The sequence below is a fragment of the Scatophagus argus genome, chromosome 13 (genome assembly GCF_020382885.2).
Source record: "Scatophagus argus isolate fScaArg1 chromosome 13, fScaArg1.pri, whole genome shotgun sequence".
NCBI classification, from domain to species: Eukaryota; Metazoa; Chordata; class Actinopteri; family Scatophagidae; genus Scatophagus; species Scatophagus argus.
In genome coordinates this window covers 8,791,298-8,809,263 of record NC_058505.1, presented here as the reverse complement: position 1 = coordinate 8,809,263, position 17,966 = coordinate 8,791,298, and the positions used below count along the sequence as shown (strand labels likewise).

The 17,966-nt window shown below is 39.6% G+C and overlaps 1 protein-coding gene across 1 annotated transcript; it reads right to left on the bottom strand.

Moving 5' to 3' along the window:
* Positions 1-2,210: 2,210 nt before the first annotated feature.
* wnt3a (wingless-type MMTV integration site family, member 3A) lies at positions 2,211-13,995 on the bottom strand. Its single transcript, XM_046409492.1, has 4 exons — positions 13,459-13,995; positions 8,361-8,602; positions 2,860-3,125; positions 2,211-2,774 (listed from the first exon to the last, which is right to left on the bottom strand). The coding sequence occupies exons 1-4, from the start codon at positions 13,578-13,580 to the stop codon at positions 2,295-2,297; spliced, it is 1,110 nt and encodes a 369-aa protein (XP_046265448.1). The 5' UTR covers positions 13,581-13,995; the 3' UTR covers positions 2,211-2,294.
* Positions 13,996-17,966: the final 3,971 nt, after the last annotated feature.

Sequence of the window (17,966 nt, the reverse complement as noted above, 5' to 3'; positions counted from 1 at the left end):
TTTAAAAAAATGTATTTCTGCAAATATATACCTTTACTTACTAATATGTACATAGCATGAAATAAATAATTGTAAAAAACCATCAAATTTTAGAAATCCATAAAAATGCAACTAGTTTGTACAAAACTTTGGATTTAAAGAATTAACAAAAAAAATTAGAACACAGGCAAACTGTCCACAAAAGCAATCAAAACATATAAAGTGTACAGCAATAAATGCAAGATAACAGATCTTGTATTGACAATGCTGCTGTATAGTTTATTGAAGATGACTTAAAATGAAAATGTGTTTACGGCTGCTTATTAATATTTTCATTCAGGATGAAAAGTAATCATGGATGGGCAATTTTGATTAAAATCTGAGAACTGTACATGCCTGAGACATGGCATGACGTTGGCTGTAAACAATAATTCATCAGTGACTTTACACATCTCTTCACGGTCAAGGTTATTAGTGAAATGGCATGCACACTATGTTACCTGTTTAAGTTGTCTTGTCTCAGCTTTCAGTAGTTTTTCACTGTCCAAATAAATAAATACTGTGTTGTATTTTTTCTAACAAATCTTTCTAACAAAAGAGCAACATGAACAAATTTTGCCCTGATGTTTAGCAATGACTACAAAACCATAGCAACTAAAATAACATAAAATCTATTTTGGTCTATTTGGTTAAAATTGGAATTACATTATGCAAGAATTAGTCAAAACTTCACATTCTTATCCAAACCATACGTAATAAATGTCTTTCATAGAAAGAATCAATAGATGCAAGAATATAACACAGATAGGCAAAGACACACTGTATTTAAGGACCTAAACACACACAGACACACTTCAACCCCCCCGCCCCAACACACACACACACACACACAAATATTATCTTTACTTAGCAGCATTAAAATAAGGGAAGTATTGATAGTTTCAGTGATGCTGCTTGTCATGTTTAGTTTGGGGAACAAGAAGCCACAGCTAAGAGTAATCACATACACCGGTTTTGGTCATCATTTTACTACAACTGCAAATTGTACTGCACTATACAGAGCTTATATGATACAGCTTAGAGTGCGGTTTGTTTGCGATTTGTGTTTTACTTTACCAGGGAGAACAGAATTTACTTCTTTCTCAGCAGATAATAAAATAAAAGAATATCTTATGTGTGTAAATGAAACAATCTCTTTTATAAATAAGCTTTCCCATACCCAGTCATGAGACATTGCTAATACTGACAAAAACAAGGAGGACATGCTTCATATTTCTCAAGGGGACACAAGTGCTGACCTTTCAGATTCGTTTACACCTCTCACTCCAGCGCAGACTTGACAGGAGGTCTTCTTTTCTTGTCTTTGGTCATAACTCTTGATGTTGTTCAAAGCATTGTTACTCTTAAGAAAAAGCTTTCAGTGTTTTCAGGTGTTCCAGGAAATGTACAGACTGTGTGTATTGTAGTTTTGCTGGATGTTTAGTGGATGTGGCTCATGTCTACTCTCAAGATAAAATTAGTCAATTGAAGCAGATATTAGCTCATTAGCTTAAGAATTTCAGTGTACGTAAACACATTGCAGCATTATAACTACATTCACTCAGGTGCAAGTGCATTCTTACCCAAACAACAGTAACATATTAACAATATTAAGAAAAAAAGTAAACAAACAAACAAACAAAAAAAAACCTCATTCACACAATGATGTGTTAGTTTGCAGATATACACATACATACATATAATGCCGAGGAGGAGAATGCATGCTGTTGAGTGTCCAGTAAATTATTCATAAATCTGCTTCTGGCAAAAATAAATGATTATTAAACATTGAAGAAAATGTGACATTTCATTATTTGCCCCACAGACTTGAAAGCATTGGCAGTGCTGTATTATTCTCAACAAAAGTAATTACAACACAGAAGAAGAAAAAAAAAATCACCAATATGGTGTTTGTCAATTGGCCGACAGTTCTCCTTTCCTACTTCAGTACATGAATACCCTTTCGTCTTAGTAAGAGATATCAACACTGCTGTCAACATTACCATCATCACAGTTCATATGGACGATGCTTTGTGATGTCGACATCTGACATCATAACAGTTTCAGTCGACTGAGGCAGAGACTGGCTCTTTTTTTTTTGTTGTTAGCACTTTTTTCTCTTTTTAGCATTGCAGCACAAAACACAAGGCTATTATCTCTGCCACTGGATTCTATTGACTGGTGAGACAGTCTTTCATTTCTTGTAGGTAAATTGCTGTATTTGTTCTTTTGCCTACAGGAGTCTTTAAATTTGGGTGAGAAAAGACAAGACATCCTTATTTGCAGGTGTGCACGTCGTAGACTCTCACACACTCTTGACAACTGACGTAGCAGCACCAGTGGAAAATGCAGTGGCACTTCTCCTTTCTCTTTTCAGTCCTGGTGTTATGACCTCTGCCGCAGCAGAGGAGGTCACACCCGTCTATGCCATGGGACGTCAGGTTGCAGACACGATCACGGGTGCCAAATGAGCCCGTCTCGGGGTTAGGGTCACAGAAATTGGGTGAGCTTTCATAGTAAACCAGGTCTCTCTCTGTGGGGGGTTTGAAGTAGTTGTACTTAGGTCTCAGGGTCTCCACCCATCCGCGGGACTCCTTGTGTTTCTCCACAACCATCTCAGATGCGCTGTCATACTTATCCTTCATGTAATCACCAATAACTCGGAAGTCAGGCTGAGACCACCAGCACGTCTTGACCTCACAGCTGCCCGAGAGCCCATGGCACTTACACTTCAGGAACATGTTGTCGCTGAGGGACTAAACATAAAAAAATGTGTTAATCAACCAGCTGAAACTAGAAAAACCTCTACAACACAATCAGCAAAGCTATAAGAAAACCCACCATTCTTCCTGCCTCATTGTTATGGCGGTTCATGGCTGAACGTGCATCAGGACGATTTTCCCTTGCATCAGCAAACTCCCGGGACACCATGCTCCCAAACTCCACATCCTCACTGCAGCCACCCCACTTCCACCCCTCACCGGGGGGGCCCTTATGGCGTGTGTCACATCCACAGATAGTGGCTGAACCCTCAGCGCAGGCACGGGTCACTGCAAATGCTACTCCCGCCGAGGCAATGGCATGAACAAATGCTGACTCTCGAGTGGCTGGAAAGAGAAATTCAGATATCTGTAAGACACAGAGCACTGGAAAAATGCTCAGAAGCAACATCCTGCAGTATTATATAATCATGGACTGTCACATGAGTAATGTGTTTCTGATGTTAATGATTATTTTCAGGATTTAATTCATAACAGTTGTATAATATAATTGCAAGAGAATGTAGATCACCGCCTGTTTCGATGGATATCTCCCTGTGCTCAGTCTCGTTTGATTGTATAAGCAAATATTTCCCAACCCAAGCCAAGACAACAAGATGAAACAAACTATACATACTGTGGAGTACATTACCATTGTTGGTTACATGTGTTTAGGTATCTAGCAAGGTGTTCTACTGTGTAAGTTCATTTAGTCCAAACATCAATTGTCCTGTCTCTGAATAATGCCAGCAAGGTCTCTATGCCTCTGTCTGACATAGCTAACAGATGAGTCAGAGGGATCAGGATCTTCCAGAGAGATGAGAGGAAGAGACGGGCCTGACAGGCCTATAATTAAGAGACTCAATTAAGCTTTTGAAAGGTTAGGAAACTGCCTCACACTGTGAGGACAACTCAACATGGAGTTGTCCTCACAACTCAACATGGAGATGGGACTGTAGTGTCCAGATATGCAATTTCAAACAACATTTCAGCATTGTAGAAGCAAAGATATTGCTTGAGAATTCTCTGCTCTAACAGAATTCATCATGACAGAGAGGTTGCCCTGAATATATGTACTTGTATGGTCTTGCACAATCACAAGGAAAGAACCCCACAGAACAAGACAACACATGAACAAACAGAGAGCGAAGAAATGGACACAGAGGGTTAAAGATCAATAGTGAAATTTGGGATTGTGTGTGTGCATGTGCGTGCGTATGAGATAGATTAAGAGTCAGCACATGCTTCTGTCTAAAGAACAAGAGCGACAGAGGGAAAGAAAGAAAAGAAAGAAGGGAGGAGTATAAAGCAGTAGTAGGAGCTCCTCCCTTACAGCAGGTCCCAACCAGTTTGAGGACTAAAGGGCATTAGAAACAATGATGCAAGAGAAAAGGTCTACTGGCATCCTCCACCACCCACGGCAATCTACTATTGTATACTCACAAGGTTACTAATGTTCAAAATATAACCTCTGCTGTCTTTCCTCAGATCCCACTTTCTGCATCCATCACAGATTGTATCATTTGGATTTATTAGTTTCTCTGCAATCAAGGTAGCCGAAGGCTATAAAATCACAGTATGAGAAAGCTGTCTACAGTGATTCATAATTTTCATTTTGCAACTATGAATTAGTTGAAGTCCAGGGTGTTAGTACTGCATAGGTCTTAAATGTCAAGGTACTTAAAATATCCCTTCAAGGTGTTAAGGAACTCTTTAACTACATTTCATACTGAATAAAAGTTTCTACCTATACAATTCATTTGAACCAAGATTTTGCTGTCAGTTTAGTCACATTCTTCTCTGCAATACAAGGTTGTATCATCAGCATATTAACAGAATTTAATTGAATGTGTCACGAAATGCTGAGCTTGATTTATGAAAAGTGCAAAGAAATGTGGACCCAGAAAAAAAGGAGTTCCTCAAGTATCTACAAATAATAATAATCATAATAACAATGTGACTGTGCAAAAACCTTCATCACAAGTTACAAACATATACTTTTTAGTTGATGAAACTGGCCGTTTTCATTCTAACTTCACTTTCATTTTCATGTTCATAAATACAGAACATAGATCATTTATGAGATGTGTGTTTTCTATATAAACCTCAACACCACATTGCGTGGTGTTTCATATAAAACTCTGAGGCTATATACACCTGTGATAGCATTTTCTTTACCTGGAAACACCTGGTCTTTCTTAAGTTGTCTCTTTGCTTTACAACCAATTTGTGGTATTTCAGGACACTGACAGCGCTCTTCCACCAAACTTTGCCAGACCCTGACAGGCCAAGTGGTCCCTACAACCTGCTGGGGGGTTGAATCCCCTATTGTGCTGCCACTGTCATGCTGTGTTAGTCCCACAATGGTCCCAGATATTTTATATGAAATTTGCCCTGGCCAGTGATTAGTGGGGACCAAGTTAAGTCATAGCAACAGAGAACTATGCATTGGCTGGACCCCGCTTGTCGGCAGACGGGGAAATCCCTATTCAAATGGTTTAATAAAACAATCTAAAGGGCGTGTGAATGGGGAAAAGCAGTTTTTCTCCTGCTTAATCTCATGGTTGCAAAGATATTGTGCTCTGAGCAATGCCCAGCAGGGAGTGGGGCTAAGGTCCCCCCATCAACTCCATTTACCATACCCCTTCTTTCTTTCTTGCCCAGAGTTAATGATATACTGGTGTGCTTGCTTCCCTCCCCCAGCATGGAGAGACATACGTCTCATGAAACGCAGAGACCTCTTAGCTCATCCTAAATAGTTACACTTTCTCATCCTCAGGTCATAGGTCGTAACCCACATCCCCCGACCCCTGCCCAGTTAGTTTAGATGAGACTTAATGATTCTGGTTAATTCCTTAGGAGGATTAACTAGTATAGAGAGTTTGGACAAGGAAGGGTTACTTACAGGAAATGAAGTGTAGATAAGCCAGAGCCAAAGCAACCTGAATAGTTGCAGTCCCTTCCACATTTCACTACACATTATGTAATAGGAATTTCCTATGAGCTTCACTTAGATTTAATGGTTTCAAGTAGAAGAGTGACGGTGCATGTCTATACCTGTGTGGGTGGTAACACTTGTGAAACTGTGACCGTCCACTCTTTGTAGCACAGTTGCCCTCAATAATTTTATCATATGACTCATAAACTGGAGCCTGATTATACCCATATAGTAGGTAGGTGTTCTGCAAATACCAAGGATGCCGAAACAGCTCTGGGATTGGCTCTGCGGCCTAAGAACACCTGCGCAGCTTTCTATTACCTTTCATCACAGGCAGATTCCAGCAGTGCATGTTTTGACACTTTGGTTAATGTAAATTAATGAGTGCTGACGCAGACATAGCCTGGAGCTAGGGCTCATGATTTGGGGTGTGGAGTGAGAGAGAAACATAGAGGATCAAATCGTGTATTGGGAGCGTGCACATAGAAGAATCTTGTGTCCGTTTTATCGGTTGGAATAACTCTACTCTATCATGCCAATGTGTGATTGGCACAAGCAGGTTTATGCATGTGTGTTTGAAAGGAAGCTGTGTGAGTGATTAAAGCATTTTGCCACAAGCAGAAACTGTAAAATGTAAAATCTTCTATTCTTTGCCTCAACTCAATTCATAGAACTACCTTTTCTCCTTAATGGTGTATGTCATTCATTCCTCTGGTACTCTGCTTAATCCACCTCTGTAAAACAAACTTCTAATGTCCTCTGTGAAGGTGAAGGGGACTTGGGCAGTGATAGGCTAAATGTTAGGAACTAAGCCTCTGGAGCCTGTAGAGGTGCCTACCCTTACTTTCAGCTTCAGCTCCCAAAAAGGCAGAAGGAAACCAACACAGAACAGTCTGAATCACAGACAAACAGACACCAGTGAGAACAATGGCCCTGTTGCACAGACAAACACCAGCATCAATCAGATCCAATGAAATGGAAACCTTCTCCTACTCAGCGTTATCAAAGGTCTGTGAGCCCAAGAGGCACTCTCCTTGGTCTCTGACAAAAGCACTTAATCCAGCTGCTTTGACCTCTCACATTATTAAGGGCCTCAGTGACCTTAATCCAATCAAAATGATTCACTGAAGCCCAGTAGCTGCCTCCCTTTTCCACTCTGTATCCCTGCAATTTAGTCCTGAGAGGGAAGGCAATGGGAGAGATGTGGTGGCATTTTGCACCACAATGGGGCTCGGATTGAGAACCCCTATCGTTAGCCACCTACTTGAGCTCAAGCCCCTTCTATCAACTGGCTCAGGAGTTTATTAAAAGCAATTGCCCTGACTGACCTCCAACCCCTTGTGTTTGCATCAATCTTCCGTAAACAAGGTGACAGTCTGAGATCCTCAACCCTCAACCCCTATGTTTTGCGCTCATTCTCAATTCTCAAGCCTGTAAATCATTTTAGACTTAGCAAGAAATGAAGAACGCACAAAAAAGAGACACTTTGAACATTTTGTGATAAAAATCATCTACTCTACTTACCAAAGGCATCAAAGGCATTTTGTGAAATACATTCATTTGTTTTACTTGACAAGAGTTTGATGAAAAGATTGATATCACTAGATTTGAAGGTGATTTCAATCTTCTTATCTAACTTTGGGCAATAATTTACCCAGTTGTCAAACTATTCTTTCTAAGATGCATAATGTTCAAGTGATTAATTCCACAAAGTATACAATACCTGAATGTAGAGAAATGAACATGACTTTTGTTTTTTTTTCTTCAAACTTTATATTGTACTGTGGGGATTTCTGCAGTCTGAGCCCGTCATGGAAGTCACAACACATCATCACAGACTATAATGTGGAAAAATGCATTTTGGAAAGCTACATAACTCAAATTACAATTTTGTGTAAGGCCTTTCAGAGGATTGTACAGCAGAGCAATCACAGGGAATTCCCTCCTAAAGAAAACTCCAACAAGACAGAACTCACTCGTCTTAATTGTGTACATTATTTCATGCATACAGGCTTCTCAGAGCTTGTTCAGTCTAAAGTCTATTTAAACAAGGATTTGACTGAGCATAATGGATGATGCACGCAGGGAGTTCAGCTTCTCTAATGCAAATATAAGCCTGAGAGAATATAGAATTGTTAATGGAAGAGTTAATCAGCAAAATGATAATGATTTTCAGTTCTAGTCTTCTTGCTGTTGTTTCGAAGAACTAAGACCGTCTAAGATCATAGTAGGGGGTATTACGTCCAAAAAAATGGAAATGTAATTCGGGTTTCTGAGGGTCAGACAACTTCATCAAACTAAAAGTACTGTAAGGCGCAATTTACTGTCGTCAAAAGAATTATTCTTTCCAAAGACAATCTGTACATAAATCTAGGTCTTACATGATGTTGTGTTGCTGCCATGTTTGTCATATTTTGTCCTGGTAATGTAGATTTTTGGCCACCTCTTACTTACATTGGTTCACCTCTGTTCTCTTAATTAGCATGCTAATCACACATGTCAAGTAAATCACGGGGATGGTAAACTGACAGGTTCTTTGCATGAACGATTAGCATCAAAGGCAAGTTATATGCACTACAATGATGTTAACAAGAGCACACTGCACATCTTGTTAAAAGTTACAATTCTTTGCACTGTAACTTTACCTTTATCCAATACTGGTCCAAAAATGGCCAGATTGTCATTGACTGTGGTGCAGTTCCAGCGCCGGCCTCTGAACTGGTGCTGGCACTCCTGGATGCCAATCTTCACCCCCTCAGCCACACTGGGCATGATTTCCACGTAGTTCCGGCAGAAACGCAACTGCTTGGGCACCAGACCTGGGATGCTGCCACAGAGGATAGGTTGGGTGCCCAGTGATGAGTACTGGTGGCCCACTGCTAGTGACCTACAACGAGAAGGGAAGTCAACATTGTTGGTGCATTTTCACGATTGCATCTTATCTTCCTGCCTGTGACTTTATTTACTAATTTAATACCACTCAAGTCGGAGACTAATTTTCCTCTCCAGGTGCAATGTAATTTTATGTCTGAGTATCTTTGATTGTCTGTGTTTATTTGGTGTATCCGATGCTACCATTAGGTGTCCAATCTTTATCCCTTCAACTACCCTCTCTGCAGACACCTGGCCTTTGAGTTCACTGAAATTGCAGTCCTGCTACCACAGAATCAGGCAATGTTTCTGTCTAAGATGAAAGTCCACAATGCATCGAGAGGTCTTCGTAGACCTTAAGCTGACAACTTGGAAAGCTACACCTTGTTATTAAGTGTCCGCACACTTAACAGGTCTTCAGCTTAGGGTAATAAGTGTGCAAACCCTACACTGAAACTTCAGAGAGTGTATTAAGTGTAACACAGAACCCAACCCCCCCTTTTCCTTTGAGGAAGGTATTCTGGGATATAACAAGTGCAAACTTGGTTCACTGATTACATCTCTCTGTGTCGCTCCCTTTATGGCTTTCTTTCTGTCTCTCTGTCTTCATTTTCTGTGTCCTCTCAATTAGGACTTTTTTAAACTAGCAATCACTACCAATCATCAGGGATGGGAGATCCATTGTATCATTGTGTAGTATGAAATTAAGACAATTTTGAAAAACATGTTGTTGCACTGTCCTTAGGCATTACCAGATACATAAGCCTAAATGTAATTTAGATAAATAAATGCTATTTATTGTATAACTACATGACCTGCTGACCCGAGCTGTACAGTTTTTACTGAAATGTCACCAAAATCAATATTTGACTACTTGATTCTTTAATAGCGTTCCTAGAGTTCCTATTATCTTTGGCAAATGCTCTGCAGAGTAACTACAAAGTAGCTTGTTGGCAATCGAGTCAAGTCATTTCACCTCGACTGTCTATTAAAGACTGAACGCTGGCAGCAGTAATCTGCTGATCCTCCCATGAGTGATATGGGCTTGATAACAGTTACTGTAGCTTTTGCACAAAGGCAGAACTAGAGCAGGTGTGCAGTCTTTTGTGGCTCAGTTAGCTCACTATCCGTTGACCTGTTCACCGTTGTTCAAGGACTAATTGCTGATCACAACAAGATTACCAAAACTCCTGACACTGGCCTTAGGCTGCTTTCTTTAGAACCTCACAGTCCAAGAAAAGAACTCTTCAGCCGAATGCCCCCTGGCTAACAACATGGCAGCGAAACATGTTGACCTTGAATACCTCAATCATATTTTCAGATTTAAAGGTTTCATTTTCAGTATTATACTTAATGTTCCCTGTCCAGTGTCAAGATGTATGTAAGCCCTCGGATGGACCTGGCGGGTTAAATGCTGTTATTTCCCCTGAAGCAAATGTCAGAGTTATGTGTCACGCTGGTTTTTAACAGAATTTCTTACCTAATTTCTACAGACTAGACTGCTATAGTTAATCATAAATGAGACACCCAGTAAGTCAGCAATAGCAAGTTGAAAATGACTTCAGAGGAAATCACATTTGTCTGCAGTTTGTCTGCAACATCCATCAGTAAACAAGGGCACTCCTATTACAAGCTGACCCCTCTTTGGCCCTTGTCAGTCCATATACCCTGAAGCACATCATTCCCCGAGCAGAAACCTGAGTCCACATCCCAAACTGGTATAGACTTTTGGTTTGTTTCTAGAATGCACAACAAACATAGCTAACAAAAGCAAGTACAACTTCACTCAAGCGCTGCAGGTTGGCATTTTTAATAAGTTGCAGTCCCCTGTCAGTCTGGTATTAAAACACCCTCTGCTTTGTTTTCCTTTACAGATAAAGAATGTGGCAACTCTCAAGTTTAAATGGCACAACTTCATATTCAAAAAGAGACTTTTGCATTAATGAATATTTTTCTTCTTCTTCTCTGTAGTCTATAATGACATTTAATACTCATCAGGACTACATCTGTGATGGTCTTTTTGCATGCATTTCTGCCGGGTCATCACCCCAAAGCGTGTCAAACAAAACCATTGTGACTCATTGTGCTTAGGTTATTCTACTCATGCTCATCACCAGCGTCTGTCTCAGCGGAGCTGAGTAATCCACGCCGCCTCTTCCTGTGTTAGGAAATGGCCTAAGAGATGAGGCAGGGCATGTTCCACCAGAGATGATTTATGATTTTTTTAAAGGAGCTATTGCATGAAGAACAGCGTTGTTGGATACCAGCTCTAACAAGTATTTTAACATAAATTTTAGGCATCTATTAGTATTTAGTATTTAGTATTCATCTTCTTCACACCAGCTGCCCAGGATACTGATATTCAACATAACTGATAAAGAGACGCTATTAAACTTTAAGCTGTCAGCTGAACACTGGAGTGAAAACTGTTACAAATAAATACTTAAGCAAAACGTATATCACATTCAATTTTTGTCTCAGTACAGACTTTCCCCCTCTCATCTAAGTGTATCCAGCGCAGGTTTAATGCATATTTCAGCAAGCCCAAGCAGGGTACCTTAGAATTACCACTTTACTTGTGGGCCCTGGGGCCTTGGAGCCGACTTTGACATCAAGAGAATATGTTTGGGAAAAGGAATGTGCGGCAAGCTTTCACCTCCAGGTATTTATCTTCTAAGGTGGGGTGGACTAGGGAAGGGGGTGGAGGGGTGGCGGGTGCAGCCAGGCTATGTCATGGCAGGTCGAGAAGAAACAGACATGAACCTGTCTTAGTGCATATCCCTATCCCCAGAGACTACTGTGGCACAGAGGGTTGAGAGTGATGCAGCTCCAATGGCCACCCGAAGCCAAGTTCAGCAGAGTGTGTCAGCAAAACATGACAGGTCGCTTTTCACAGAACTGACAGCTCTTAGACAGCTGACCTGCTGATTGAAAACAGAGAGACAATGCAGGCGTATTGAGTGCAATCCAAAAGGAACTGCACTATTTGACTTGGGATGAGTTGCCATGAAACAAAAAAATACATCAGATTTACTCTTGCAAGAAAAAAAAACCCAACAACTCCAATACTACATCAACAGTGTTCAACTCAAGGTGAGACCATGCGCAAATTCCGCAGTCAGAGATTGTTTGTATTGGTAGGAGTACAGTAAACCTGCTCCCATTATGTTTTCTTGCCTCTCTTTTGCTTCTGCAGTTATGCTCAGTCAATGGCCTGACCCACCCCCCCACCATCAAACCATCAACACAGAAGTAAGTTGCATTTCTGTTATGACAGAATGGAAACCTTCTCTCTATTGTGTCATTCATAACTGGCTCCGCAAAAAAAGAAAAAGCTCTTACGGAGATTGAAATTCAAGACCTTTCTTGTCAGTGTGCACGAGTGTGTCAATCAACAGAGGCTAAGACATGGCACCACATACACTGGCATCTAAGAAAAAAAGTTCAAAACATGGACATATCAGACGATAAAAGATATACGGTATAGTTAAAAAAAAACCAAACAAACTGAGCATCAGCTGAGTTGTTACAGCATCTGTTTTGACTGCATGCACAAACTTTTAGGACCTGGCGTGTACTGATTTGGGTCAGTTTTTGTTCCACCTCTCGGTGCAGAGGGTCCGCTGTTTTATCAGGATTTCCTTCCAGCTGTGCGTGTAATTAGTTTCTCATCAGTATTACCACGAGGGGACCCATCAAGGGAAGCAGATTAGGGTACGCCTAAAAGCAACCCTAAATAGTGAAGGATTTATTTAAAAACAGACAGTGCTAAAAGTGTTATTGCTAAAAAGACATCTGTGGTAGCGTGTGTGTGGGATCATGTATGAACACTGAACATCACCAGGAGATGTGACTGTCCAATTATCCAAAAACAATTAAAAAGTGAAAAAAAAGTATTAATAAAAGTCACTCCTTGGTTTCTTAAATATGAGGAGTAATTAAGCCTGCTGCACTATTTATTTACAATTTCATGAGTGCATGGTCTGCAGTAAGTGTGTGCCTCTTGTGTGGTTAAAAAGAGGAAGAAAACGAGAAGACATCAGCTATTTTTAGTGATTTTGAGGAAATTTGGAAAGTGAAGACATGCATTAAAAAAAATCACATATCACTACCCATGATATTCATCACAGCATATATGGTTGTTACAGCTGCAGTAATGTTTAAAAGAGCTCCAAGAACGACAAGAAAAAAAAAGTTGCTTTGATTATTCTTATAACATTAATCTAAATGATATTTTACATATAGAATGGACAATGCATTCATTATGTTACCAGTTTGTACAAAGCATCAAGGCTGAACCCTGGCCAAGATATCATAGCCTACTTATGCTGTGATACTTTTACACACACACACGAGAGGACGCACGCGTGCACACACACACACACACACACACACATATAGCCACTCACTTGCAAGCACGCAAACTTTGCACCTGCTGCACTCTGGATATGAAAATCGCTTTCAGTCGAATTGCATCGTTCACGTTACAAATGTCGAGGTCCGCGCCATAACAAACACACAGAAAACACGAGACAGAAATGTGCCTTTTCGTCGGATGCTTTTGGTTTCCACAGGCAGCTCCTCTGCTATAGTTTTAAAATTAAAAAATCGTCATTTACTCACGTGTTTCCTCCCCCACCCCCACGCCACCCCCTCCCTCATTGAATTACTTCCATCTTGCACCCCAGAAAGTTAACACTCGTGTCAAACGTCTCAAAATCAAGCTGGAACAGCTTTACCATCAGTGCACCCAAACGTTCCGCTGCTGACAGACACGAAATTAAAACTACAACCGGATCACCAGATGCTTATCTTATCATTTAAAATAAATATGCCGCCATCTGTTCGGGATATAATGAAAATAAAACTTACCACCAGATGGGATAACTTGCCATGACATGCGTAAGCTCGCAGAGCAACAGGAAACATCCAAGGTATATCATCCTTAAAGTTTCGCAAAACGTCTCCAGCAGAAAGCCTACATGCGCGCTCATATGCGCACACAGATTTTTAACAGCAGAAGAAAAAAACAAAACAAAACAAACAAAACAAACCAAAACGAATCAGCGCTGATGGATTTTTTTTTAATTTCTATCCTCCAAAAAAAAAAAAAAAACTGAAGGAAAATCTATCTTTCGCGACTACTCGTGGCACAACTCGGGAGCCAAATATTAAAAGTTAAAAGCGGCTTGCTTTTTTTAGGACCCAATCAGCAGGTATTGCCAAAGGGGGAATTCTGATGATATGTTCCCGCTGTTGCCTAGTCAGGCAGTTTGAACTCAGACACCAGAATGAGCTAATTTTAAGATGTGTTTTAGTGCTCATTGAGAATTGGTCGCATTAGCATGCAGTGTGTGTGATATATAATGTTGTTTAAAGGAGAGAGGGAGGGTCTGAGGGGTTTTAAATAGACATCGGAACCCCTGTGGATTGCGTAGCTATAACAACCTGTCCGGATTTCACTCCCTGGCTTGAAGCTTCTAAAATGCAGAAATAAATATGTGTGAATTGCTTGGGACCATTATTATGGTCTCCAGCCCTTTATTTGTCCCTGTTTGCCATGAATGTAAAATTAGAAGTTGGGAAGGTTTTCCTTCAGACTGATGGATCCACAATGAACTGAATGAAACTAGATCGGTATGTTTCAAAGATGTCCCTAATGATTTGACCCTATATTGCATTTATTTATTCTTTAACATGTGAACTAAAAACCCGTCTTTCATTCAGTATGCTGTAAAATTATAATCTTAAAGCATTCTCTGGGATTATAAAATGGCAAAACAGTGATGTTAATGTTCTGTCTGGCATTTATTTTGTAAAAAAAAAAAACAACAAAAAAACAAAAACACTCATTTAAAAGGAAGCAAGTTTTTCTCCATATGGTGTAACTTGCAGTGTTATAACAGCTCACAGCTTCAGGAGCCCAACCTTAAAAAAGTGTCCGCACGATCAGCTGTCAGCCTGCTTATTCCAACCAAAATATTCGATCAAATTGGCCGCAGCGCTGAGTTTAAATGTCAGACTGTCTGTTTCCTTTCCTCAGTGTCAAGTGGCTGTTGATAGCTGATCTGTCTCTCCATTTACAGGCACCGATGCTTACCTGGTGATTAAAAAAGAGCAGTCCCAGTTGTGCAACATCAGGGTTGAAGGCAGTTCTCTAAATCTAACGCAAGAAATGAATGATGTTGAATTATCTCGCTGTCTGCCATTTATTTCAGTGAAGAGGATGTTCTTTAGAAGGCTATGTAATACTATTACTGTTGCTACTATGACTAATAATAATGAGAATAATTTAGCAGAATGACATTCAGCTCTTGGTGCATTTTTGTTTGTTTGTATCCACTTTCTGCAACCAAAATTGTCACAGAAATGAATTAGATACGACTCTTCTAAGTTTATTTAATCTGTCCGAGCTAATTCTGACATCTTCATCGAGGCCACATGTATCATGTCAACATGGGCTGAGAGTGTTTACGTCTTTGCGCTGTGTGTATCACGCAGGCCTGTGGAAATGCATCTGTGCGGGGTTTCGCTGTGCGGTATTATTCCTCATGCTCTCCAGTGACTCATCGTTAACTCGTACGATATTTACTGAGACAAACCTGTCATTATCCTCTAATTTCCAAAGAGTGTTCATGTACGAAACTTTAACGACTCGTCTGGAAAGTACAACGCATGACAGAAGCGTCCTAAAGCCTCTGCGGGCTGCGGGGAAAAGGATGTTAGCGCCACTTAGTGGAGATTCTTATGTACTGCAACCATGACAAAAACTTTAAATTAAAACTCCTCACGTGAAAGTGATAAATGAAACATAAGAACCCCACCCACAGTTTATCACTGTTTCTCACACACTGGTACTGTGGAGTATTTTGATTTTTCTGTTACTTTATACTTCAACTTTTTGCTTTTTTTAAATTCTGTTCTTGTGAGCTGCCACTACAAGTGAATTTCCCCAATGTGAAATCGCTAAAGTTTATCTTATCTTATCTTATTTTATCTTATCTTAAATTTTCCACATTTCACCGGGACACGTTTTATTTGACAGCCATGGTTAATAGTTACTTTGCAGATTTTACATAGATAACCGATTATCACTCTATAAAATATGATTACTTGTTCCAGATTAAACTACTGAAAATTACATCAAGTATTTCAAACTGGGCCACCCAGATCAGCTACAACATTAGAACGCTACATGCATTAGCTATAATCTACTATAACGTAATATTTAGAAAGACTGACAGGGCTGTTTTGCTGCATTACGCTATGTGTACATTTACTTAAGAAAAACTTTCGCTTGTGGTATTGCTTTTTTTTTTTACCAAGTAGTTTAAGCAGTGCAAGGACTGAATGTTTTTTCAGTACTGCTCACATAAGATTAACATTACTTTGATAGGACACCAAAAGTGCAGTCAGCCATCCAGAGATTAAAATAATAGTAATAGTAATACTGAATGGAATAATTGCCATAGTAACAAATTCAAGAAGTTATAAACTACTACTAATGCTGTGACTGCTGTGTCCAGCAATTTCACTTTGACTGCTGCTAATAATTGCAACCGTCATCGTCAAGTATGCATTTATTCTGTAACACTGACTAACTCAGATAGTGTCACTGAATGACCAAACCTCCATGCATGCGATAAGTATGCGGGGAGCTCCACATACAAGTTGGAGGGTATGGGTGGCTGCAGAGAGGAAGTCTGGAAATAAGGGCAGCTGTGAAGTGGGCCTGTTTTCTCCCCAGTAGCTGTCAGCACTGACCCAGAGGCCAAGTCAGCAAGGGTGTCAAATGCATGAGAAAAATGTGATGCCTGTTCAACTTATGGCAACTGAATGTAGATCATATAGTTTGCTTAATAAGTGATTAAATGTGCATAAAGCATGTTTAACTTTTGCATACCATAAAAATCAGTCGAGTTATTTTATATCAAGTGGTCACACAATAAATACACTTTTCCACACTTTTCAACACATTCATCACACCAGCCTTGTCTCTGCAGTCAATCCATTCAGGTTTTCCCCTGAGCAAACAGAAGGACATCATGGCACCTCTGTGTGCCCACGGTGACCTCACTGCGATGATGATGTCATTTAGCAAAGTGCCGTTACCCGCAAGTCCGACAAGTGAGTCTTGTCATTGCTCTGCATCAGTCAGACTCCCTCTGTTTGACATAACGCAGCTACATCAACATCATGCAATACAAAAATATTGAACTAATCACATTTTCATTACTTCACTGAGTTTTCCATGAATATTTTCCTGGTGTACCAAGAAGCTGTTGCTCATGCTCATTTGTTCATTCAAGTGTCTTAATAAGACACAGCTTACAAATAAAATCAAAGCACAGCTTCTGTATCATGATTTTGAAGATCTTTGTTGTGTACAAATGTGACAGCACCACTAGATGTCAGCATTGTTATGGAATTACAATCTATTGTCACTGCTGAACTTTAAAATACACACATATACAGTATACTGTTTATTTACTTTAAGATAAGAAGTGTATTTTTATAGAACCTTTCAAAAACAGAATTCAATGTCTATTGATAAAGAAAGGAAATGCGTTCAAAAAAAAAAGAAATAAAAATACAAAATAGAACAAAATAAAACAAAATAAAAAAATGACATACAAAAAATAAAAATGACATTAAAATACATTAAAATTGGGTAAAACTAGGTAAATAAATAAAATAGGAGTAAAATATAAATACAGCAAGTGCAAAAAAAAAAAAAAGAAAAAAAAAAGACCTGGTCTAACTTCTCCTGGAAAATGTGTTTATGTTCAGAATTATTCCAGTTTTTATCATCAGAGTGATATTGTAAATTTGTTTTTAGAATTTAGAGGGTTTTGTGTTGATTTCTTGGTGGAAGATCTAGAAGTGGACCTTATGAATGTTTGATCAGTTTTTAATATTAAGTTCAAGCAAACATAATAAAACAAAATAAATGAAAGCAAATATGGTCTAGGAATTGTAATAACTTGAGTTAATATCTTTTCGCGTTTACTATCCAATTTAATCTGTTGTGCCAAATGCTTTATTTATGCACATAATCATCAGAAACAAACTCAAATGTGGAGTTAGAGACAGAGAGATGATGACTAAAAGCACACAGAGACGCCTTGTAAACAAAGATTCTTACTTTTTATGTGATTCAGATTGAGTTACAACCCTTTAAGGGAAAGGGAGGATAGCTGAGTCTCCATAAGTTGTGACGCACTCTGCGAGCTTACACCTGGAAACAACTCATCACTTTCCTTTGTTCATCCCTGTGGGTCTTCGGACATGGGAAACAAAGTGAGAGGTCTGCCTCTGCGTAGACTTTATCTTCAGGATGGGCATTACCACAGGCGTTGACGTCCCTATCTTGCCTGCTC

Bases quoted from the DNA above. Each gene is read 5' to 3' on its own strand.
- wnt3a (XM_046409492.1), bottom strand. From the start codon at position 13,580: ATGAGCGCGCATGTAGGCTTTCTGCTGGAGACGTTTTGCGAAACTTTA. The intron at 8,603-13,458 runs GTAAGTTTTATT...TTCTCGTTGTAG, and splicing joins GCAAGTTATCCCATCTGGTG to GTCACTAGCAGTGGGCCACC. The intron at 3,126-8,360 runs GTAAAGTTACAG...TTCTCTTTCCAG, and splicing joins TGGACCAGTATTGGATAAAG to CCACTCGAGAGTCAGCATTT.